Source organism: Barbus barbus, assembly GCF_936440315.1.
Source record: "Barbus barbus genome assembly, chromosome: 46".
In the NCBI taxonomy this organism is placed as follows: domain Eukaryota; kingdom Metazoa; phylum Chordata; class Actinopteri; order Cypriniformes; family Cyprinidae; genus Barbus; species Barbus barbus.
The window spans coordinates 9,859,713-9,885,383 of NC_136724.1; the positions used below are offsets into that span (position 1 = coordinate 9,859,713).

Genomic DNA, 25,671 nt, shown 5'->3' on the forward strand with positions numbered 1-25,671 from the left:
CCTACAAAAGGGAACAGTAAAGACAAAATTGCTCTGTTGGCTGTGGAGTCAAGACATTTACAAATATAATTAAAAGATGAATATGAGACAAAACTACAGAATGCCACATTTTATTATTGGGTGATTCAACACAGATGTTTTACCAGCTAAGAAGTTCAGCACTTTTAGAGTTTCATCCCTCTATCTGATGTGAGCATAAGTATTGGAACAGTTGCCTCACAGGTCTTTCTAAGTGATCAGCTGTGTCCTGTTGCATTAATTCTTCAGATATTAAAAGCAGGGAATGCGTTGTATCAGTTATATCCATTACTTCTGTATTCTGAATCTTGCATTCGATGATGACACACACAAACCAAGATGAAGACGAGGGATCTGACTTTGAGAGAAAAGCAAGCAATTTGGATGCTAAAAGAAAAGAGGAAGTCAATTAGAGCTATAGCAAAAACAAAGGGCATGGAGAAATCAAGAGTTTGGAAACCACCAGCAACCAACAACGACCTGATCGGCTGAAAAAACAACAGTAGTTGATGACAGCCAAATCATAAAAGCTGTGAAAATGAACCCTAAAAGACATGTCTGTAAAATCACCAACAACTTCCAGAAAGCTGGGGTGATGCTCTGACAATCTACTGTCCTCAGGAGACTTTGACACAGAATTACAGATGCTACACAGCAAGATGCAAACCTCTGACCAGCACCAAAAATAGAAAGGCAAGATTAGAGTTTGCAAAAAAAAGCATAAAGGTGAGCCAGAAGAGTTTTGGAACTGTGTTTATGGACCGATGAGACAAAGATGAGCCTTTATCTAAGTGATGAGAAAAAAAGGGAACTGCAAATGATGCCAAGCTCATCTGTAAAGCATGGTGGAGGTGGTGTCATGGCATGGGCATGCATGGCTGCCTCTGGAACAGGCCCTCTCAACTTTACTGATGACTTAATGTATGATGACAGTAGCAGAATGAGTTTGGAAGGGTACAAAACCATCTTGCCTACCAATATTCAAGAAAATGCCACCAGATTCATTGGGAAGTGCTTCATATTGCATCAGGACAATGACCCAAAACACCCTGCCAGTTCAGTCAAGGAATTTATAAGGGCAAAGAAATGGAAAGTCTTAGATTGCCCAAGTCAATCTCCAGATTTAAATCCGATTGAACATGAATTTCCAGCTGAAGAGGAAAGTAATGGCAGAAACTCCCCAAAACAAGCAACAATCAGAAATGGCTGCATTAAAGGCTGGGAAAAGTATTTCAAAGGATGAGACCAAGAGTCTAGTGATGTCTATGGATCACAGACTCACTGCTGTGATTGTGCGCAAGGGATCTGCAACTAAATAATATCTTTTAATCTTTTATATCTGCCTTATGTTCAACTGTCCCAATACTTATGCTCACATCAATGAGTGGGATGAACTCTAAAAGTTCTGTTCTTTTTATTTGGTAAAACGTGTCGAAATGACTAATAATGACATTCTGTAGTTTTGTCTCATATATATATATATATATATATATATATATATATATTATATAGATAGATAGATCCCCTTAACATCACCTCTTCATCATTGAATTAAACAATTGTATGTAGTAAAGGCACTGTATTTGATTTTATTTAAATAAATTAACAAGAGCATAATTGCCGCTGCGCTGAATACATTTGTTTTGGTGAAGTCTTTACAGTTTTTGAACAGTTGCTTTGTGTCTTTCAGGCTTTGGAAATCTGTCAGCAGAGGCACTTTGTAGAAGAGACAGTCTTCCTGCTCAGTGAGTTCTGAATCATTGATCTGTGCATTTCTGTCATCAAAATTGAATGCATGTTATAGTTATTTACACAGTAATTGATCCAGTGCAACAGATGTCACTGTGTGTAAAATTTTCAACTGGCTGTAGCCTCTAGTGTTTCTGATGTATGTTTTTTTTGTGGGGAAGTCGTGGCCTAATGGTTAGAGTCGGACTCGTAATACAAAGGTTGCAGGTTCGAGTCTCCGGCCGGCAGGAATTGTAGGTGGGGGGAGTGAATGTCCAGCACTCTCTCCACCCTCAATACCTCGACTGAGGTGCCCTTGAGCAAGGCACCGAACCCCCAACTGCTCCCCGGGCGCCGCAGCATAAATGGCTGCCCACTGCTCCGGGTGTGTGTTCACGGTGTGTGTGTGTTCACTGCTGTGTGTGTGCACGTTGGATGGGTTAAATGCAGAGCACGAATTCCGAGTATGGGTCACCATACTTGGCAGTATGTCACTTCACTTCACTTTTTCCTGTCAGGTCGTATGGGAAACTGCAGACGTGCCCTGCAAATGATCATGGAGGAGCTGGCGGATGTGGACAAGGCCATTGAGTTTGCTAAAGAGCAGGATGACAGAGAACTCTGGGACGATCTCATCTCTTACTCTATAGACAAACCACGTATGAGACCTGACTCTACAGCAGCTCTTTCTGCTAAAAAAAATTGTAACTTACAATATTAGTAATGCTTCTCGTTTGTTTTCTTTGCTCTAGCGTTTATCACAGGCCTCTTGAATAACATTGGAACCCATGTGGACCCCATCCTGCTCATTCACCGCATTAAAGAAGGGATGGAGATTCCTAACCTTAGAGACTCACTGGTTAAGATCCTACAGGACTACAATCTACAGGTGTGATCACTGCCGGTTAAACTAACATTCCATTCAGGCTGGAGTACTAATATAACTAGATGCTTGTAAAGACACATTTGCTTGATCATTTTGTGTTCATGGAAAGTGTTCAGAACATCTTGATGTTTGTCCTGTAGATCTTACTGAGAGAGGGCTGTAAGAAGATCCTGGTGGCAGATTCATTGTCTCTTCTACAGAGGATGCACAGGACACAGAAGAGAGGAGTGCGGGTGGATGGTAAACAAATGTTTCGTCTTCCTGTGATCTAGGACAAAATTACTCAATAAATATCGGGACAGCTGTTTTGTTCATGAAAATTCTCTTGCTTTTATTTCTCATAGAAGAAAACATCTGTGAATCCTGCCACACTCCTATTCTACCATCAGGTACAGCTTGATTACTTTAAATTTTTGTTTGTATACATAAACACACTCCCACACATAAAATATATGGAGAAATATACAGAAAGAAAATCTAAAATACAATATAGGAAAATGTCTAAAACTGTCTAAAAGCTGTTTAAAGAATTATAGAAAATGAATACACATTAACTATATTACTATACAGGTTTTGTGTTTGTGTGTGTGTGTGTGTGTGTGTGTGTGTATATATATATATATATATATATATATATATATATATATATATATATATATATATATATATATATATATATATATATATATATAAAATATACAGTGCTGATTTAAAGCTTGTGAACTATTTAGAATTATCTGTGAAAACGTCATCAGATTTTCTCAGTCCTGGAAGTAGACAAACTGAACCCATTTAAACAAATTAAATTCAAGTTTATTTGTATTGCTCTTTTCACGATGCAAATCGTTGCAAAGCAGCTTCACAGAAAATGTAATTTTCTACATTATATTTAGTAATAGCTTATCAGTGGTGACTATCTCAAGTTGATGTCCATATGGCAGAAATGTACGGTAAAAATCAAGCAGTTAGTTAAGTAAGGAATAATTGACGACGGGCCGTTGAATTATTAGAAAAATAATGCACACCCGAGGTGGTGATGCGGCCACGACGCGAAGCATCTCATCCAACGACTCTTTTGCTAGTTCCAAAACGTCATTTTAAAGCTGGCAATGGAGGCTTGAGCCGTTGATAGCAGACTAATGCAGTTAATAATGAAGTTATTAGAAAGAGAGCGAGAGAGACAGAGACACAGAGAAAGAGAAACAGAGAGAGAGAGAGAGAGAGCTTGTATGAATTAGGCTACCTCTGTGTGTCCCTCAACAGTGTTCTGAAGCACCGTCTCTAAACTGTAAGTCTGCTTTAAGATGCAGCGCTGTTATTACCTCGCTAGTGAGAAATGTCATGTGTAGCCTTTAAGTTGCTACACTAGGCTAACTGATAAAATCGTCAGGGCAGCGCTGACAACGATGCGAAGTGATATGGAACTGTAATGCGGTCAAGAAAGCTGCCTGGAACTACGTTCGCCGTGCGTTTCCCTGAAAATAATTGCACACCTCAGAACGTTCGTCAGCCAATCAGATTCAAGCATTCAACGGCCCCGTAGTATCCGCTTCGCGTCGTGGCCGCATCACCACCTCGGGTGTGCATTATTTTTCTAATAATTCAACGGCCCGTCGTCAATTATTCCTTACGTAATCAAACAGACAGTGAACACTATTAACAGCAATGATTATATGTTGCGATCATCTGAGGTCTTCTGGGGTATTGGCATCCTCTCTTCTCAGGTGTTCGGTCATCTCAGGTCTTTGTAAGGGCTGGATCCAGACTGAAGCTTGTGTAATTCTTAGTTACCACGAGATGCCAAATAATGGGTAATAGAAAGAAATTAGTGTAGCTGCTGTTCCAGCTAAGCAAAAAATGATGTGTTCAACCCAAGCAAAAGAATGAAAATGTGCATTTGATCAGATGTAACTGAAGTACAAGGTTATAAGATGCATTATGTGAATGCTTGGCAAGAGATGTGTCTTGAATCTAGATTTAAACAGAGAGAGTGTGTCTGAACCCTGAACGTTATCAGGAAGGCTATTCCAGAGTTTGGGAGCCAAATCTGAAAAAGCTTTACCTCCTTTAGTGGACTTTGCTATCCTAGGAACTACCAAGAGTCCAGAGTTTTGTGACCTTAGGGAGTAGGATGGATTGTAGCGTGATAGAAGACTAGTTAGGTATGCAGGAGCTAAACCATTTAGGGCCTTAAAAGTAAGTAGTAATATTTTGTAACTGATATGGAACTTAATAGGTAGCCAATGCAGAGAATGCTAAATTGTAAAGTGTAATATGATCATATTTTCTTGACCTGGTAAGGAATCTAGCAGCTGCACTTTGGAATACCTGTAGCCTGTTTATAAATGAGAGAAAAATATTTTTGTCATTTATTTATTGAGAAAAATTATCCATTGTTGCCTATCTGTGCATTGTAAAAATATGTGAATCGTTGCTTTCACTATCTGGTGTGACCCCCTTTTGCTGCAGGTACCCCAGGTAAATTTTCTTATAAATGCCGATCAGTCCTGCAAAACATCTTGTAGGAGTTGTAGCCTCAGTCCAGAACCACTTGAACTCTGTGATGTTGGTGGTGTTGATGTAGTCCTTCCACAACATTTCAATTGGATTAAGGTCTGGACTAAAACATTAACATTGTTCTTCTTTAACCATTCTTTGGTAGAACGACTTGTATGCTTGGGGTTGTTGTCTTGCTGCATAACCCACTTTCTCTTGCGAATCAGTTCTCGGACAGATGCCCTGACATTTTCCTTTAGAATTTGCAGAAACACTTTATTTTGATCGTCCCTTTTGAGCATTCTGTTGACAATAAGTTACGCTGCTTCTACTCGTCTCTTATTAAAGTATTAGTAGACTGTCTGCTTCATATCGACTAACTCTTTATTGTGATGGTCTCCCAACAGATATTCTACAGACTATAAGTAACTTTGAAAGTACTTGTCATTTTATTCTAACCCTAATCCTACCAGTCTACTAATACTCTACTAACACTGTAGTGAGATTTAGTAGATATGTAGGTGCAGTGTTGCTTAATCAACAGAATGTGTTAAAGGGATCGTCAAACTAAAGTGAAACTGAATTTGCTGGTATAATTCAGAATTAATTTTTCCATCAATGATGGCAAGCCGTCCTGGCCCAGATGCCGCAAAACAGGCCCAAACCATGATACTACCACCATGTTTCACATATGGGATGAGTTTATTTTGCTGGAAAGCAGTGTGTTCTTTTCTCCAAACATAACGCTTCTCATTTAGAATCAGAATCAGAATGAGCTTTATTGGTCAAGTATGTTTACACGTACAAGGAATTTGTTGTAGTGACAGAAGCTCCACAGTGCAACAGAGAGACAGCAACAGGACAGGACACAGATAATAAAAGAATAATATACAAATATCCAAAAGGCAATGTACAAAGCAGCAAAAACACAATATATAATATATACAACTATGTATGTCAAGGTCAAGTATGTGCAAATTAGAAATGAGAAAATAAAAATAAAATAAGTGAGTGTGGTGAATGGATAATGTATTATAGTTGTGTGTTCCACATTTATTGTTGAGTGTTCATGAGATGGATTGCCTGAGGGAAGAAACTGTTCCTGTGTCTGGTCGTTCTGGTGCTCAGAGCGCTGTAACATCGACCAGACGGTAACAGTTCAAAGAGGGACTGTGCTGGATGTGAGGGGTCCAGATTGATTTTACCAGCCCTTTTGTTCACTCTAGATAAGTACAGCTCTTGGAGAGTGGGGAGGGTTGTACCAATGATTCGCTCAGCAGTCCGGACTACTCTCCGTAGTCTTCTGAGGTCAGATTTGGTAGCTGAGCTGAACCAGACAGTTATAGAAGTGCAGAGGATGGATTCAATGATGGCGGAGTAGAACTGTCTCAGCAGCTCCTGTGGCAGGTTGCACTTCCTCAGCTGGCGAAGGAAGTACAACCTCTGCTGGGCCTTTCTGACAATGGAGTCTATGTGAATATCCCACTTCAGGTCCTGAGAGATGGTGGTGCCCAGGAATCTGAATGACTCCACTGCAGTCACAGTGCTGTTCATGATGGTGAGTGGGGGGAGAGCAGGGGGGTTTCTCCTGAAGTCCATAATCATCTCCACAGTTTTGAGCGTATTAAGCTCCAGGTTGTTAAGACTGCACCAGACAGCCAGCTCCTTAACCTCCTGTCTGTAAGCAGACTCGTCACCGTCCTGGATGAGGCCGATCAGTGTGGTGTCGTCTGCAAACTTCAGGAGCTTGACAGAGGGGACTTTAGAGGTGCAGTCATTGGTGTAGAGGGAGAAGAGCAGTGGGGAGAGTACGCAGCCCTGAGGAGCTCCAGTGCTGATGATACGAGTGCTGGATGAGAATTTACCAAGCTTTACTAACTGCTGTCTGTTTGTCAGGAAGCTGTTGATCCACTGACAGACGGAGGTGAGGATGGAGAGCTGGGTTTATTCTGAAGGGTTTCCGTGATGATGGTGTTAAAAGCGGAGCTGAAGTCCACAAACAGGATCCTCACATAAGTCTCTGGTCTGTCCAGATGCTTCAGGATGAAGTGCAGTCCCATGTTGACTGCATCATCCACAGACCTGTTTGCTCTATAGGCAAACTGCATGGGGTCCTGTAAGGGACCAGTGATGTCCTTCAGATAAGCCAAAACCAGTCTTTCAAATGATTTCATGGCTACAGACGTTAGGGCCACAGGTCTATAGTCATTAAGTCCAGTAATTTTGGGTTTCTTTGGGACGAAGATGATGGTGGAGCGTTTGAAGCATGAGAGGACTTCACACAGCTCCAGTGATCTGTTGAAGATCTGTGTGAGGATTGGGGCCAGCTAGGGGTGGGCGATATGGGAAAAATATCATATCACGATTTCACTCAGTTTTTACTATTTTGGTTTTACAAGTTGTCTGAGCATTACAGCCAAACTAGAAAGACAAAGCCTTTCAAGGTAACAAAAAACAAAAAAAAGACATGGCAGATATTTAGGCCAAAGTGGGCGAAGATCAAAATCTTTGTCATCATTTTATCTTTCTTATTAAAAAATTGTAAAGATACACATTACAAATACACATAATATACAAATAAAACAAACAGTGCTTTATTTTCAGGTACAATATGTGTATTTAGTAGGAGCATTCAATGAAATTGAATGAACAAATATAAAAATAAAACACTAGATAGACTGATTCCTAAAGCAACTGTATTAAAGTTTTTCAGTCAAGAATAGTGAGTGATTTTTCTCTTTGCGTTTTGTTGTTTTGTAACGTTAAATGAATAGTTTCCCCCAAAACTAAATAGTCATCTGTCTGTCAATTCTGTCATAATGTTTTATTTTTATACCATCATTTACTCAAAAGTTGTTTTAAACCTGAATGAGTTTTTCTTCTGCTGAACATAAACGCTATTTTGAAGAAGGCGGAAAACCAAACAGTTGCTGGTCCACAGTGACTTCCATTGGATTTTTCTTTCCTACTATCAAAGTCAATGTAGACCAGCAACTGTTTGGTTACCCTCATTCTTCAAAATATCTTATTTTGGGTTCAGCACAAGAAATTAATAGAGGTTTGGGACAACATGTGAGTGAGTAAATAATGACAGAAATTAAATTTTAGGGTGAACTAACCCTTTAATGACAGTCGACAGTATGTTTAGTGTCCTGTCCCTTTAAGACCTGCACGCATCTAATATACAGGCACGCATCTGTTTCTCTCTTAACTATTTACTTTTATTTTAGAGATAACCAACTGAGTCTGTATGTAAACCTTGTGTGTTTTGACAATATTAGCGCAAAAAATAAGTTAGTTGAGTAATCAGGCACTGTTAGACAGGCTTTTTAGTGTCCAGCAAGTGGGGTTTTTCAAAACAACAATAAAACTGGTTCAAGTCGTCTGCCAGGTGTTGATTCTCCACAGTGCTGGGGGATGGTGTCTTGTAACTGGTAATATCCTTCATTCCTTTCCAAACTGAAGCAGGATCACTGGAAGAGAATTTGTTCCTTAGCTTGTCAGAATAATTCCTCTTTGCCACTCTGATCTCCTTTTCCAGTGTGTATTTGGCCTGTTTGTACAAGACTTTATCCCCCTTCCTGTAAGCATCTTCTTTGGCCTGACGGAGCTGTCTGAGTTTTGCAGTGAACCATGGTTTGTCGTTGTTGTAGATTAGATGAGTCCTGTTAGAAATGCAAATATCCTCACAGAAACTGATATAAGATGTTACAGTCTCTGTGAGCTCGTCCAGATCAATGGCAGCGGCTTCACAAACAGACCAATCAGTGAGAGAGAAACAGGCTTGTAGATCCCGCTCTGTTTCATTAGTCCATCTTTTAACAGTTCTTAATACAGGCTTTGCAGATTTAAGTTTCTGCCTGTAGGACGGAATAAGATGAACCAAACAGTGATCAGAGAGTCCTAAAGCTGCTCGTGGAACCGAGTGATATGCGTCCTTTATTGTTGTGTAACAGTGAACCAATATATTACTGTCTCTGGTGGAACATGTGATGTGCTGTCTGTATTTTGGCAGTTCGCAGGAGAGATTTGCTTTATTAAAGTCCCCAAGAATGATTAAAACAGAGTCCGGGTGTTGTTGCTCACTCTTTGCGATCATATCAGTGAGTTTCTGTAAAGCTGTGCACACTTGCGGTTGAATGTAGACACTCACGAGAATGAACGTGCAGAACTCCCGCGGTGAATAGAACGGCTTGCAGTTAATGAAGAGCGTTTCTAGATCAGAACAGCGCATCTTCTTTAACACAGTTGCATCTGTACACCACCTCTCATTGATGTAAAAGCACGTCCTGCCGCCGCGTGATTTCCCCGTTGATTCCGCGTCCCAATCTGCTCTGATCAGCTGGTAATTAGGCAGATGTAGTACGCTGTCCGGTATGTCACCATTTAGCCAGATTTCCGTGAAACACAGAGCAGCAGAGTTGGAAAAATCCTTGTTTGTCCGGGAGAGCATTTACATTTACATTTATTAATTTAGCTGACGCTTTTATCCAAAGCGACTTACAATTGCTATATATGTCAGAGGTCGCAGGCCTCTGGAGCAACTAGGGGATTAAGTGTCTTGCTCAGGGACACATTGGTGTCTCACAGTGGCTTCGAACCCGGGTCTCTCACACCAAAGGCATGTGTCTTATCCACTGCGCCATCACCACCCCAGAGAGCAGAAGGAGTTGTCCGTTTTGTTGGGTAGAGAGCGGAGATTCGCCAGATGGATGCTAGGCAACGCCGTTCAAAATCTGCGCTGACGAAGCTTCACAAACCAAAAAGTTATATTTTTGGTCTCATCCGTCCGTTAAACATTTCTCCAATACCCCTCTGAATTGTTTAAATGATCTTTAGCAAGCTGTAATCGGGCAGCAATTTTATTTTTGGAGAGCAGTGGCTTTCTTCTTGCAACTCTGCCATGCATCCCATGGTTGCTCCGTGTTCCCCTGATGGTGGACTCATGAATATTAGCATTAGCCAATGTGAGAAAGGCCTTTAGTTGCTTAGACGTTACCCTAGGGTCATGTCCTGTTTTGGAGTGATCTTTGTTGGTCGACCACTTCTCGGGAAGCTAACAGTGCTCTTGAATTTCCTCCATTTGTACACAATCTGTCTGACTGTAAATTTGCGGAATCCACTCTTTAGAAATGGTTTTGTAATCTTTTCTAGCCTGATGAGCAACACACTCTTTTTCTGAGGTCCTCAAACATCTCCTTTGTTCGTGCCATGATAAACTTCCACAAACATGATCTGGCTTTGAATAAAACAGGGCATGTACTGACACCTGATAGTCATTAAATTGATTGAAAACACCTCTGAACAGATGGACTCTAAATTCACCTTCAAATTAACTGCTAATTCTAGAGATTTACATACTTTTGCCACTCACAGATATGCATTATTGGATCATTTTCCTAAATAAATAAGAAAATATCTTTGTTTCATTGGGTTTCTCTTTCAAGACTTGTGCAAAAATCAGATGTTTGTGTATGTCATATTTATGCATTTATATATATATATATATATATATATATACACAATATCTTGTCATTCTTAATTTTTCACTTAATTCAAACTCTGTTTAAGACACGGCTCAAGCATTCGGTGTGGTGGTGTTTCACTGCAGACACATGTTCCACAAGGAGTGTCTGCCGTCCCCTGGGAACGTAAGTCTTCTCTAATCTTTATATATATAACTGCTTTTTCTTTTTTTAAGGTGAAGTATTCTTTGTAATCCAACTTAATATGCAGAAACAACTAGAACATGTTTGTATTTCTAAGAATATATCTAAGTTGCATTATTCGAACATTTTGCTAGCATTCGGACCAGTGATAATGGCTCAACCAATGGCGTTTATAAATGCTAGAGATACAGAAATGACACACTTCACATTTGATTCACAGATATTGCTGCATTCAAACTTTGACCTTTTATTTTTAGAATAGGAAAAAATTTTATTTTGCTTTTGTACTATTAACGTTTTGCATTTTATGTCCTTTGACAGGTCCCAGGCATACAGTATTGCAACATCTGCAGTGCAAAGCGGAGAGGACCAGGCAGTGGCATACTGGAGATGAAGAAATAATCATTCTTACTAGTATAATAACAGTTAGAGTTACAACTCACGCATTAGAACCTGTTACAAATGAAATAAGCATAAAATAATTTCTTTACTAACAGTATTTATTTATGCAAGCTTGTGATTGCTAGATTGTTTCATAAAAGCACCAATAAAGAACTTGTATAATCTGTTGAAGTCTATTACCACAATGTTCCAAACAAAATATAGAATGTAGTGCATTGTCACTTTTTTACTCAAATCTTTCTTTCATTAAGGAAATTGATTACTAATGGTTATATTTTTGAAAGGTTTGTATGAACAGACACCACATCTGGAAAATGTTTCAGTGTCATTCAGATGAATGCAAAATGTATATCAGTTTTTGTAAGGCTAAACTTTACTGAGAAGTCATATTCTGCAATCGTACGGCAAAAAAAAAAAAATTCAGCTAACATATTTCCACAAAAACAGTTTAGTACACCACCCTCAACTGCTCGAAGAAGAGCATAAACAAACAGCCCAGCAGTTTTTGTCCAGTCAAAAAAAAAAATAGTGCATCTGAGGAGTTTTAAAGTAAAAACAGAATAGCTAGATTGTTATTTAACTAAATGTGTAAAGTGTAACATTGTAAACAAAATCTCATCTACATAAGCTGGAACTCATTTGGCACGGTCAACTATTCATAGCAATGACTGCAGCACCTTCTACAAAAATACACATCAAACCACAAACATGATATGAGATTAGAAAGGTTAAGCTTTAATAATGGTTTGTCAATCATCATGGAATCAAATAAAATGAGGAGAGGAACAGGGATGAAAGGGTTAAAGGGACATTGTTAGAGAAAATCCATTATTCGCAATATGTTGACAAACTAGCGCAGCACTACATTCTCACAGAGGGTTACGGAGGTGATTTTTACTCCTCAAGAGTGGTAAGAATCAAATCAAACAGGCTTTACCAGCAAAACGACCAGGAAGTGCCTTCCAGAATGCTATTTTAACACATTCTCTAAATATAAATATATATATTTATATATATATATATATATTTCTCTCCCATCACTTTCATCACTTTTTTCCCCACAGTAAGGCCACTTTAAAATAAATTTGAAGACTTAATGCCTCTGTCGACAGATCTTGCTAAATGGGAAGGGGAAAAAAGTAGAATTTTCAAGTTTACATTTAAAACGTTGAGCTGCTCCTCTTTGGCCGGACTGGTGTTAATTCCTGCAGCCAATCAGAGCCCAGGACCTGGTCGACATTGTAACCACAGATATGTAACTGAGGTAGTCTCCACTCTCTAGTGCCCAAACCAAAAACTCCCAGCTTTCTGTCATCACGATGTAAGGAAAAGAAAAATCCAATGGTTTGGGAGCTATACTGATGTAGTGAAGAAAAAAAAAAACCCTCAGCAATATTTTTTTTTTTTTTTTTTTTTATTCTCACCCAATGTCTTGAACTCCATCCTCAAAGTGGCTTTTCTCATTTTCTCAGGGTTGGCCGATGTCCAGTGACTCTGCTGACCAACCTACCCCATGAGGAAATCCACCGTAATAAACATTTGGTGCCTTGTTCGTTTGATGCAGTGTCATTCATCTTGATGAACGGTGTTGTATAAAGCAGAATTTGAAATTTCAGTCAGTTCCTGTTGCTGCAGCCCGTTTGAATGCAGTTGATAAGGGAGGGCCTTTATCAGCCATGTCCATGTGTATGAGAGGATTTTGATGGCTAAATGTGTCAAAATATGTTCACTTCTGGGTGTTGCTTGCCAGGGGTCTAATGGGATGTTTGTGTATCATTGTGTGCGAGTGTGTGTGCGTGTGTGTGTGTGTGTAAATGGGCACAGACATCTCCAGCTCGGTCAGGACTGCATCAGACAGCTGCAGAACATTTTCCCCCTACGAGTCTTACTGTACCATTGGTGGTAGGCTTGGGGGGGAGGGGGAGATGGCTTTTATTTGTCCCCCAGGATGGCATACTGATTATCTAACTGAAGTTGCTGCATGGAGCCCGGGCCTTCCCCTTCTCTGACACGGCTCTTGTGCTTGACCACCTCGAAGGTCTTCTCCATCTCTCTGTCCCTACAACAAAAAATGCACCAGTATGCAGGATTGGTTAAACTCAAAATGGAATACTAGCAACTGTATAGTATGTATAATTGTATATATTGTAAACCAGGGGTCTTCAACTAAAATTGCATGAGGTCCAGTAATGAACCCTCCTCACCAGCTGAGGTCTGGACAATTATATACCTCAAAACCATGAATTGATGGTTTTTGCCAGACCAGGGTATCGGCAGGATATTAGGTCTTAAATTTAAGACTTTAAGACCTTTTTTAATACCTGCACAAATAAAATTAAAATGACTTTAAAAAGCATGATTTAGAGTTCAGATACAGGTTTTCACAAAAGCAAAAAGTTCTATAAAATTATAAACTTCACATTTCAGTCTTTAAACAATTTTTTTAAGAAAATGGGAGTCAAAAGTATCAATTATTATATTAATTTAATTAATATAAGAATTATTTGATAATTGTTTAAATAACAAATGTATTTTACTCTCTTAATTGTTTACATTTTTATAATGCATTATCTTCTTGTTAATCCACTAGTTCACATTTACAACTCATTGGCTGATTTTTACATTGAGCCCTGCTGTTTTTGTTCAGACCGACCAATGAAAATGTAAATTCAATCTCAGCCAGCAGGTGGCGCTTTTGGAACAGCAGAAATATAGCGGCGTCCCTGGTAAGGGCAGTACACAAAGCAGAAGCTGAATTTGAAACGTGCAGCGCTTATTTAATGAAATAATAGCCTTTTTAAATCAGCACAGCCAGCGAAGGATCGACCGCAACCGTTTTGAATGAGCGCACATTTATTTTAACAACCAAAAAATGGCTGTTTCGTTGTCCGTTGAGGAAGTACAGACTGTCCTCTCGTTGATAGCCGAGGAGCGGATCCATCGAGAGCTTGATGGAGCGACACGGAAGTTTTTCTGTAGTCACGGCAGTAGAGGTGGCGCAACTATAACGACACGTGAATAATCCCGCCCACTCTAAAGCGGCACTAAACTGCAAGTTTACCACAAGACAATGTGTGAATAAATTTGTAATTATTCACACTGCTTCATGTAGTGTTATCTTCCTTATGAAAACTAAATGCACATAAGACTCAAAATCTAAAGATAATTTAACTTTTTTAATAACACTAAAATGGCTCATCATTTTCGGGGGAAGTCGTGGCTTAATGGTTAGAGTCGGACTCGTAATCTAAAGGTTGCGAGTTCCGAGTCTCAGGTCCGGCAGGGATTGTAGGTGGGGGGAGTGAATGTCCAGCACTCTCTCCACCTTCAATACCTCGACTGAGGTGCCCTTGAGCAAGGCACCGAACCCCCAACTGCTCCCCGGGTGCTGCAGCATAAATGGCTGCCCACTGCTCCGGGTGTGTGTTCACGGTGTGTGTGTTCACTGTTGTGTGTGTGCACTTTGGATGGGATAAATACAGAGCACAAATTCCGAGTATGGGTAATCATACTTGGCCGTACGTCACATCACTTTCAATCAGAAAGTTCAGAACTATCCATCTTATAATGCACATTTTGGCAGTTTGGTTATTTTAGTATTATTTGTGTACTATTATAGTACTTATTATTTTGAACCAGCTTTTTTGTTTAAGTTTTCGTAATTTATATTAGGTTTTTTATGTTTTTATTTCAGTTTTAGGTTTAGTAATTTTAGTACTTATTTTATTTCAGTTACTTGCCAAGGCAACATTTTTACATTACAGTTAAGTTTTTCACCTTTCATATTTAAGCTCAATTTCTATTAACAAAATTCATTTCAGTAAACAAAACGCTTATTCCATGCAGAGAGAAAATCTGCACAGTTAAACTACTGCGGAAATCACAGCACATCAGTAAGGAATTCCTAACATACTCTGTATATGAGGAAAAACAAGGAAGGAAGCTAAAGGTATATCTGATTAAGCAATGAACAGTGTACAGACTTTTAGAAGAGCTCAGTCACTTACTTGCGAGTCTCCACGTGTCTGGCGGTGGAGAGGAGAGAGGGGAACTGAGCGTCGTTGAAGATTTCTGGAGGCCCTTGAGTTGGGGCTTTCTTGGTAGAGGTTAAGCGGGCCCCTGGGGGACGATACACGCCAGGTGCTTTGGGCTCAGGAACCTCAACTTCCTCTACTAACAGGAAAAGAGACAGATTAGTGTTTAAAAACTAATCTCAACTAATACTTCCATTAGTTGGCTATTTATACTAACACTGCCAACTCACCCGGAGCAGCTGAAGGGGGGGCACTTGATTTATTCCAGGGTCCAGAGAATTTATCACCAGAGACCAGGATGATCTCACCATCCTCACCCACTTCCTCCTTCTCATACTCTTCCTCCTCCTTCTCATCACTGTCAGACAAACATACAATTGAGTACTTCAATAGAGATGCGCTGTAGCATGAAATCAAATAAATTCAGAGTGCTCTGAGAAGCCAGTTAAATGGCATAAAAGTTCTAATGTGAATAAAATTTGTAACCCTTTTTAAGCGATTCCAAATTATTTTTTACCATTTCTAGAATTTGTACAGGCTTTGCAATGTCAAGAGTATTGCAATTTGAAATTCATTTATTTCTGAAGTGGATTTATTATACGTGACAACATTAAAGTTGGCATCAAAGCCACCTGCATAAAAGCTCACTGTTCAAATTGATGCACAACTGTACGTAATGTGTGCATGACTGCAATAAAATTATGAGATAAATCCATCACAAATAAATTTCTCGATGAGTAAAATGAGTGTCTATTATAGATTATGCAACATTTTAATTAATAAGGTGCACTTAAAATAATACAATCTAATCCTGTTTATGTGAAATAAGCCTGTTCCCAAGCAGGTTTGAGATTTTGGACATGCTATGACAGCAGCTCCGAGAAGAACAATCCTGGATCATGTCAAACCGCAAACAATTAAATCCATCTAACTGGGTAATTCACGTACAAAAAACAGACCCCAGTAGCATCAAATTCATTAGACACCAACTGTTTGTGCTTCACACCTCATCTGCATGGCCTGGAGTCGGAGTCCGGTGTAGTCCACCTCCTTCTGCTCAAAGTCCTTCCATTCCTCATCCTCCTGGGGTGACAGTTTAAGAAAAGAGAGGTGACGCTTATATAGAGTTCAATGAACTACAGTCTGTTCAGAAACCATAGGCTCTCGAGCCATTTATAGTTCTTTCAGTGAGTGGGTCAATGGAAGGAAATAAACCATACAATATTTTAAACTTTTTTCCAAAAATAATCAAAGTTAGTGTGTCGATTTAATAAATTTATATATTAGCCTATATATTTTAGAATATTAGGCTACATAATTCATCAATGCCCGTTTGTCATGTAGCCTATAATACACCAACCAATCATGATCTGGCTCAAGTTCAGATTTTATTGGACAATAATGTGACGTGGAGCGATTATTTTCTGTTCTTATTCATAAATCTGTAGAAAGTGACATGGGACAGACGAGCTTATTTGTGGAGCGATCTGGATCTGCGGTTTGTCTCATTTTATAAATTAAATTGCTGAGAAAATAGATGCTGAATGACTACAAAAGCACTGCACAAAAGTTGCAATAATGGTAATCGGTAGGCTATTCAATTCACTCATATTTATGTATGATATCCTACACCGTTTACTATTTAATGAAACTCTCATAGTTAATGAAGTCCAAGTGCCACCTACAGGCCTATTATGTGAAGTGTAGACTGGCGAAATGTTGACGTGATAGGACTTTATTATATTACCATTTTTGATAATTATGCAGCATTATGAAAGTGTCTTATGCTCATCAAGCCTGCATTTATTTGATCAAAAATATTACAATTTAAAATAATGTTTTTCTATTTTAATATACTTTAAAATATCACTTATTTGATTCAAAGCTGAATTTTCAGCATCATTACTCCAGTCTTCAATGGTCCTTCAGAAATCATTCTAATATACTGATTTATTATCAGTGTTGGAAACAGTTGTGCTGCTTAATTTTTTGCTTTTTATTTTATTTATTTTGGAACCTGTCATACTTTTTGGGGGTTCATTGATAAATAAAATTTAAAAAGAACAGCATTTATTAAAAATAGAGATGTTTTCTAATATTGATCTTTATTATCACTGTTTCTATCAATTTAACAAATCCTTGCTGAATAAAAACTCATTTCTTAAATTTTTTTAGAGTGATTAATCAATATCGATGAATAAACTTGATGAAAAATATTTATATAATACAAATATTTATGTGCAGCTACATGGTGAACTTTTATAAAGACATATTTGGCCATTAATGCATCATTATGCAAAAACATGAACAGAGTTCTCCTCATGAAAAACCCACGACTAATCAGCAACTTTTTTTCTTTGTAATATGGTACAAAAAATGTAGTTGCTTAAAGTAAATAAACTGAAAAGAGTAGTGTGTATATGAGGATGTTCGTGATTTCTGAGAAACAGTTTATATATGAAATCAGTGAAACAAACTCGTCCCTAACCAAAAGGATCCTAGCCCTATCTTGATAACTCCGCCCCCAAATTCATAAACATGCTATGGCATATATAGGCACCTCCCCCATCACAAGTGGACACGCCCCTTAAAGGTGATTAGCTTTTTTGCACCTTTAACTGTAACATGATGATCAACGTGCCATTTTAAGGTTACAGGATGAACGTATATCTTAGTGATCATGCAGTATTCCGTTAAAGTATTGTGAAGTACATCCAAACTAAACAAGTTATCAAAAATAAAAATTATAGGGCAGGGACTTAGTTCTGTCTATCAGTTGCTGAGCTTGCAGGGTGTACTGTAAATGGACTAAATGACTGGAGAAGTCTTGCATACTTCACCACCACTATGTTAAACCTGTCTCTAAAAAACTAGTTTGACCAAACTGGCTGTTTGCCAAAAGATAATCTGATTCAAATTAGACTAATCTACCTTTTTGCAACTGACTTTAAAAAGTTATGACCAATTTTGAAGAAAAAAATGCAATTTATGCAATCGGCCCGTTTATCAGTTTATCCAAAAGGCCCAGTTATGACATTTTGATTTGTTTTCTTTTTAAATTATGACATGGTAGTATATCCCAAACATGCTACTCTTCTGCTACACACTCTAAAGTATGTACTTTTCTTCATAAAGGGATTACACCCTTTTAGGGAACAGCATAATTAGGCGAACTGATGCAATGAGCAGGATTTAATTAAAGTGGCCTGACGTCACTAAAAGTACAAGCATCATACAAAACTTGTGTTCATTAGCACACTGCTATTCTGTACTGTCTCACAAGAGAAACAAGCATATGGTGGAGGTGAAGGACACAGTTATAAAACCCCTGCTGGAAGATTGATGCCCTGAGCAGCGAATGAGGTCACATCACGCAACAGAAGACCAAATGCTACTTCTATTTAAGGGTAACATTAAAGGCATGGTTCACTCAAAAATTACAATCTGCCATTGTTTACACACCCTTATGTTGCTCAATTGCCATATGAAATGTTAAAGTCACTACTCACTTCCATTGTATGAGGGGGGAAGGGGGGGATACAATTAAAGTAAACAATAGACTATAAATACATAGACTGTCAATATCTAACGTTCTGCCAAAGATCAGATTTTCTAGAGGAAAGAAAGTCAGGCACGTTAACGTTACATTATGACAATTTGATTTTAAAATTATCTATCAATTTAAGTACCGCAGCAGCAGTCAGAAACATAAACAGATCACCACAATATCACACTAACTTTCTCTTTATGAAAATGTAACGTTTTATTAGTGTTATTATTTGCTTGTATCACAAAGCCGAGTGAACTGCCTGCTTAGACCACGTTGCGCATTTAGAACGTTCACGCGCCCTTGGCGCCTACAAACGCTGTCTAGATAGTCAGCTCGCTAGGTTTTGTGACACAGCCCGAGTGCGTTGTTTGGCTGTGCATTACCTTTTCCATCTGCGCGTCCTGATTCTCACTCTTCGTCGACTTCTCCTTCTCCTTTTTCGTCTTTTTCACCACCATTGCGGCTCCTCCGGTCGCCTGCTCCTTTCCCTTTCCCTTCTCCTTCTTTTTCTTCTTGTCGCGCTTCGCGAAGAAGTCATCCAGACTCTTCTCCACGCCGGCCGGAGCCACATCCGCCATCTTATCCCCAAATTTCCTCCACTAAACACTAAAAAAAAAGCTTAGAAATGATCAGATCAGTGTCTGAAGCGACAGCAAACGAGCTCTTGCGTGAGTGTCTGACAGGTAATCCGTATGTTTCATGTGTATCCGCAGGTTAAAGGTGTGCTTTGAGCAGCATGACAGACTCACCAGCTGAAAGTGTGTGACACACTCGCCCAATGCACCGGATAGTGTTGCTTCCGATCTGACCCGGATGGGAAAGCGGCATTGTGATTGACAGTTCTGCTATCCAATCGCTGAGCGACATTGTTAGTTTTCGACCAATCGCTGAGCGACATTGTTAGTTTTCGACCAATCCCATCGCAGGGTGAGGATTCCGCAGAGTGATTTTGCCAGATTGTGCAATTTTGTTTTGCAATTCGTTGTTAGTTGTTATACGACACTTGTGGAGTAATTTATTTAACAAATGAAAGAAAACTTATTTCTGCTGATAAATTTAGATATGCAGCTGTGCTAAAAACTGCACTGAATAGGCAGAGTTGCAGAAATAATGTTAATAATTATTGTTTTAAACATGACATTTTGAATATAGAAATAATATAATTATAAATAGGATTTGATTTTAATTTAATTTATTTTATTGCTATTTCTTTTTTTCATTTATTTATTTTTAAGGTGGAGCACACAGAGACAGCATACAATTGTATTATAGTATTGTTTTAGTAGGCCTATCTCTCAAATAATGCAAAACAGAATTTCCAAAACAAAGACTATAACACCTAACTGCATTCTAGCATGCAGCAATGTGATTGAGAGAGTTTATAAAAAGACTACAAACATCTGTTGCCTTTTGAGGGACTGTGAATGAATGAACATCCCAGTTGTGTGTCACACCGAACAGCTTTTGAATAGAAAAGCTTCATTCAGCATACAGAGCAAACAGGGAAGTTTCCAGAAACCTTTGACCCATTTAAATCAGGGGGAAACATTGGCATTTGTGCTCCACTTTGGGGTTTTTTTTAACAGGCTTTGCCTTAAATATTGACAAAAATCAACTACAGACTGAAGAAGCCTTCAAAGCCGTTTTATTTGTATTGCTCAGCAGTAAAAAGTACAGTTTATGTGCTACAAAAGATCAGACATGATTCATAATATGCAAGAGCGATTTTTTTTCTTCTGTCAGCTGAGCAATTACCTCCCTCTCCTTATCTAAAACTCATGCCAGCACAAAATAAATGGATGGAAAACATCAATCTACAAATTCATTTAAAACAATATTTATATAAAATCTGCGAAGCATACAGGAAAAAAAGTGGGATATGTAAAAACAAATGATGATATGGTCTTAAAACATGTTACCAACCTCAGTGACGTGTTCAAAGAAAGTACAAAATAAAATAGGTTCTCTGTAGGTATTTATATCTAACAATTACACTCTATTACATCCAGTGATATCATTGACATTCATCTAAAAAACTGTACAATACAGCAGTAAGCACTGAGAATCAAAGAGAAATTCATTTTGGTCTCATTTATTCTCGTCAATGTTCACACAAGGGACAGAGATAGACAGACAAACACATTCATTCACCCTTCACTAAGAAAAACATGTCTTCTAACAAAATATATATATATATATAGATTTAGCCAACCTGTTAAGCAATAATAGTGCCATTTTGATCAGAGCATGTCATAGCAAATAAACAAATATAGAGGTTTAATTAAAAAAAAAAATGCATTTCCACTATACAGTATAATGCTTAGCCCTGCTTATGGAAGTTGAACACAAACACGTACAACATGAACAGGTATGATGTGAAATGTGGAGCACAGTAACATTACCATACAAAGGGCTTTGTATGAGGCATTTCACTGGCATTTAAGCATTTTTCTACTTGTTTGTGCAACTGTGTCAACACAAATGGAATTTTAGGGTGTTTTTAACAACGAAATCTTGATAGAAACCAAATCCTGTTTGACATCTAGTCTATAGACACACATACACCTCAAATCAGAAAAGATGCATGCAACAAGACATATACGCACACGAAAACATCTCGAACATCTAAGGAATGGGACAACGTTTGTCGTTTTGTCTTTTTGGCTGGTGACTCAACTGGGGACAAACCATCTCAGAAAGTCATGATTTATCCTCCATCAAATGCAAACAGGCAATCAACTCAAGTTCCTCCACGAGGGAAGCGAGGGTTGCTGCAGTACCCACTGGGCCCATTCCAGAAGCGCTCCAGAATCAATGCCCTTTACCCCTGCATCCCCTTACATACAGAATTCAAGTGCAGCAGGCTTTTTTAAGCAATCATATTAAGTGTTTTGGGTAACACACAAGCATCCTTACACCACGCGCCATGTTGCTCAGCACTCTGCATCACCAAAGCCACTGGAACATAAGAGCAACCACACATTGTTTTTATTCAAAAAAGACATAAAAACCCTTATCACAATGAAGCGTCTGTAGAAAATCCACATCAGAAAAATACGCAGGGGCTCCCCCTCATAGTAAATAGCATTTGTTCTGTTTTGTAATATTCTTTCAGCTCCTTGAAACCAGTTTCATATATAAACCGCAGTCTCTGAAGGTTTACCACATATATGTATATATATTTATTTATATATATATTCTTAAAAAATGCGAGCAAATAAAAGGGACTGGATCTCCTTTTAATATAGTGTGTTTAGATATCAGAAGCCTTGTCTCTGTTGATAAAGAGAGTCTCTTGGCAAAAGGGGTTAACCAGAACCACGCCACTGTCGCTGTAGTCACCATTAGGGGGCAGACAGGTCTCTTGTTCCTGAAACACAAAGAAACATAAGAACATTACCACTGTTTACTTGCTTTCATACTAACTAAAGGCTAATCACTTAAGGGCGTCTGATCCTACAAAGCTAAATACAGTTAAGGTGAAAGGAACAGGTATTCTTCTCAGGATCTATGTTCTCATAGAACAAATGTGCATTTCTATGGTATAGTGATTGAGCTCCATGATCACCATGGAGACTGCATATATGAAATGAATGGGAGGAAATGAAGGAAGAAGCAGGGTGAATTGCACCTGTGCAGGAAGACAACTAATTATAAGGCTCTAGATTCTAAGATGTTTTGTGTTTGGTCACACATATTAAATGGGAATTCTTGTTTAAACATCAACATGAATCTATCTATCCAACTCTCCATCAATCTTTATATCTAAAAACTTGTACACTACAAAAAAGTGTTAGCAGGATAATATAAAATAGTCAACTGAAAACAAATAAATAAATAAGGGAATGTATTGTCTCTCTTGCTTCTCTAAAAGGGTGATTTGATGACCTGTAGGTCACCGGCATCCCAAACAAGATTCTTCTTCTTCATCATCGTCATCATCATCATCATCATCATAATCACACTCCTGTCAGAAATGGTCAGCAAGCAAGAACAAAAAGGTGGGGAAAAAGAAGCATGCAGAAGTTGAAATGGAAAATGTCAATGAATGGATGATGGTAACAGTCTCACAAAATTACTAGAAAAATAATAACTTGAAGAAGCTAGTGAGAAAGAGAGAGGTATGGTCTCTGAGCACCAGTTGGCGATATATAACGTGAATGGTATAAGTGATTTTTTTTTCAAGCACATTGTCTTGATTGCAATAATTACTGTTCATTTCATAATGATAGCCCAGCAATGAAAAAGCTATGAATATCTACATTTGTGCCATTCAGCCAGATATCTTATTCAGTTGACGATTCGTAGAGTAAATCATATGAACAGAAAAGCCTTTTCTGTTCATAAAAGCATGGAGGTAATTACTGTGAATGGTGAAGAACATAACTCAAAACTGCTAAAAATCTCTAACCAACATTTTTCAGCTTTTGTTGGCCTTCTCTGCATATTTAAAGGGACATTAGAGATGAAGTAAAATGGTGGAGAAAAGAGGGAGAATCAAGGATCAAGAAATGTTGCTAGCTGGCTTCAAACTCATATCAACCCCTTGAAACAACATGGCTCAGCAGGTTGGATCACATGCATTAAGACATGTAGGAAACATTATGGAGAGTGGTTTGAGTCCTGGGAACTTAAAGTCGACTTTTAACGAAAGTTTTTTTAAATGTATGTTGTTGGTTTTATTGTAAACAGTTCACCCAGATATATGCACCTATATTTTTTTGTCCTAATAATTTTTAATTAAAATATCATAATGCAATCTTCTGGTGAAAAGACAGACTTCTCTCTGGTGGTGTATGCTGTACTTCTCCAGTAATTTAGTTTGCAATCGACTATAGGCTTGCATTCAGATCCGCCTCCATCCAATTAACCACCACTGCATTGAACCAAGTCTCCGCCCTACATTTTTCCATTTTTGATAGCCTGTTTCAATCTGATGTACACTAAAATGTCATCCAGGTCTCTGACAGTACCTCAGTCTCCAGTGATTGTATCTCGCGTGGGAGCTCCACAGCATGGCGGGTGAAGTAATCCATGGTGATGGCATCATTCCAGTAGCTCAAGTTGTTCTCCTGAGTTGCAGACTTCTTCTTTTTCCTCATACAGCATACGGTAAGCAGCACGGCTGAAGAAAAGAAGACATATTAATATTCTATATCTAACTCTTATTCATTTTAGCATTAAGACCACATTCATCTGAATTTTGTATGATGAATTTCAGAAAGTTGTAAGCAAAAGCCACTAAGCCACAAAGGGAATATTACAGTATGTTGTCTTGTGCCTTTGGAAAAGTTCCCGTCAGTGCTGATGACAGAAAGTACAAGTTTCGAAAGCTGGAGGAAGTGTGATATTGGTTACTCACAGCACGAGGAGACAGGCACGCTAATGGCAAGAACCAACCACACAATGTCCATTTTGTCCAGGCAGATGGTGTTTTTTTCATGAGGAGGACCCAATGCAGGACCCGACTGGTTCCCAGACTCCCATGGGCCTTGCGTGGTGGCTGGGACCTGTCTGTTCATGAAGCTCCCACTAGCTGTGGAGGGTGCCTCTGAGATGTTCGAATCATTCACTGCAGGCCATGAAGCGTCAGTGCTGTTGATAACATCTGTGGCATTATTTAAAGAGACAAGAGAATCATTGGTCATATTGGTTGTTCCACCACCTTGACTTTCCACAAAGTTTCTGCTCTCCGCTGAAGAAGTGGGATTGGATGTTGTAACATGGTTAGAAGGCAGGGCTAGAGCTGGGGGAGGAGACTGGATGCCAGTTTGTGCCAAAGCTCTTCCCACCGTTTCCAATGGGAGAGTGGGATTTCCCACTGAAGACACGTCGCGCGATGTAATGGTGTGGTGCGAAGCCTCCTTATCCGTGCTCTGCCCTTTGTGGGTTTTGACGTTTGAAGACAATGAAGGTGATGGTGGATGTTGAACGGGCTCCTTCACTTTCATCTCTCTTGTGTCTATGGTCCCAGAAATGTCCTTGGCACCAGGGGCCACATCACTTTCAGTCCCTGAGAGAAAAGAATGACCCGAGCCAGAATTTGTGGCTTGGTTCACTGGGTTTCTACTGATTGTACTCGGCTTGTCGGTATTAGTGCTAAAGTTCTGGTCTTGGATTTTAGTGGTGAAAACCCCAGAGCTTGTTCTATTGACCATACTTCTAGAGGTCAGTTGGGGTGCTTCTGCTTCTGGAAGAGAGACTCTAGGTAGTGCCCGATCCCTGGAACCAAAAGGATGCACCCCTACTGTTGTTGTTTGAATTATGGCTGATGGTACAGTGTTCTTCGGTGTCCGGAATGAGTGGACAGTAGTGGGTCTACTGATGGCTTCTAGAGAGGCCAGTGACTGGGTGTGCAGATCCCCAGTCCTGGAACCCTCCTGCCAGCTCAAGGGTCCCGGTGAGAGGGTGGCGAGGGTTCTGCTGCTCGTTGACATCGAGACAAAATCCCGAGGGGTTTGGCTGGGTTGAAGCTCCTCTGTGGAGAACACCAGCCCAACTGGCACAGACAGAATCAGCAGAACACCTGAGAATGAAAAACAGGCCATGAGAAGAATGCAGACATAATGCATTTATGTAAAATGCTCAGTCTCACCGCACATACAGCACCAAGGAAACTTTTACTTCAAGCTTTATTTAGTCCATAATGAGTTTCTTACAGAACCATTCAGAGATCAGTCAAGTAACAATCTTAGCTGGGGCAGCTTGATTAGAGTCTGATGAGCTTTAATGAATGCTGGTAAGGTTATTACAGCATCTTAATGACATCAAATGTGGACGGGCCCTGCCTTATGGTTCAAAATGGTGCACTACTGCACACACAAAAACCTTACAACTACCTTCTAAGACACCCGATGATCAGAGTGAGGTCATTGTTTCATCTGTATG

General features: G+C 39.1%; 3 protein-coding genes across 8 annotated transcripts in view; 1 reads left to right on the forward strand and 2 right to left on the reverse strand.

Annotated features, from left to right (window-relative positions):
• The window catches only part of LOC306865061 (vacuolar protein sorting-associated protein 41 homolog), a 35,303-nt gene extending 23,884 nt beyond the window's left edge, over nt 1-11,419 (forward strand). Inside the window, exons 23-29 of the mRNA XM_079409416.1 lie at nt 1,709-1,763; nt 2,265-2,405; nt 2,499-2,635; nt 2,773-2,872; nt 2,977-3,021; nt 10,700-10,779; nt 11,119-11,419. Coding sequence (XP_079265542.1) covers nt 1,709-1,763; nt 2,265-2,405; nt 2,499-2,635; nt 2,773-2,872; nt 2,977-3,021; nt 10,700-10,779; nt 11,119-11,199 — 639 coding nt within the window. The 3' untranslated portion in view covers nt 11,200-11,419. The remainder of the gene's footprint in view (nt 1-1,708; nt 1,764-2,264; nt 2,406-2,498; nt 2,636-2,772; nt 2,873-2,976; nt 3,022-10,699; nt 10,780-11,118) is intronic.
• A 1,162-nt stretch (nt 11,420-12,581) lies between these two features.
• LOC306865062 (protein CDV3 homolog) lies at nt 12,582-19,594 on the reverse strand. 6 transcript variants are annotated; one of them, XR_013783833.1, is made up of 7 exons: nt 19,533-19,589; nt 19,167-19,389; nt 16,240-16,316; nt 15,464-15,591; nt 15,207-15,372; nt 13,430-13,520; nt 12,619-13,258 (listed from the first exon to the last, which is right to left on the reverse strand). XR_013783833.1 is itself a non-coding variant. In XM_079409418.1 (6 exons), exons 2-6 carry the CDS (start codon nt 19,359-19,361, stop codon nt 13,132-13,134), a joined length of 693 nt encoding a protein of 230 aa, XP_079265544.1. In that variant the 5' UTR covers nt 19,362-19,401; nt 19,533-19,594; the 3' UTR covers nt 12,615-13,131. The 6 variants fall into 6 exon arrangements, 3 of the variants coding, with proteins under 3 accessions (XP_079265543.1, XP_079265544.1, XP_079265545.1); XR_013783834.1 differs by having other exon boundaries at nt 19,167-19,401; XM_079409418.1 differs by lacking the exon at nt 13,430-13,520 and having other exon boundaries at nt 12,615-13,258; nt 19,167-19,401; nt 19,533-19,594.
• Nucleotides 19,595-20,416: 822 nt separating this feature from the next.
• Nucleotides 20,417-25,671, reverse strand: part of LOC306865239 (uncharacterized protein) — a 66,764-nt gene continuing 61,509 nt past the window's right edge. The window contains exons 3-5 of the mRNA XM_079409726.1: nt 24,146-25,309; nt 23,757-23,908; nt 20,417-22,153 (exon numbers count right to left, since the gene is read on the reverse strand). Coding sequence (XP_079265852.1) covers nt 22,037-22,153; nt 23,757-23,908; nt 24,146-25,309 — 1,433 coding nt within the window. The 3' untranslated portion in view covers nt 20,417-22,036. The remainder of the gene's footprint in view (nt 22,154-23,756; nt 23,909-24,145; nt 25,310-25,671) is intronic.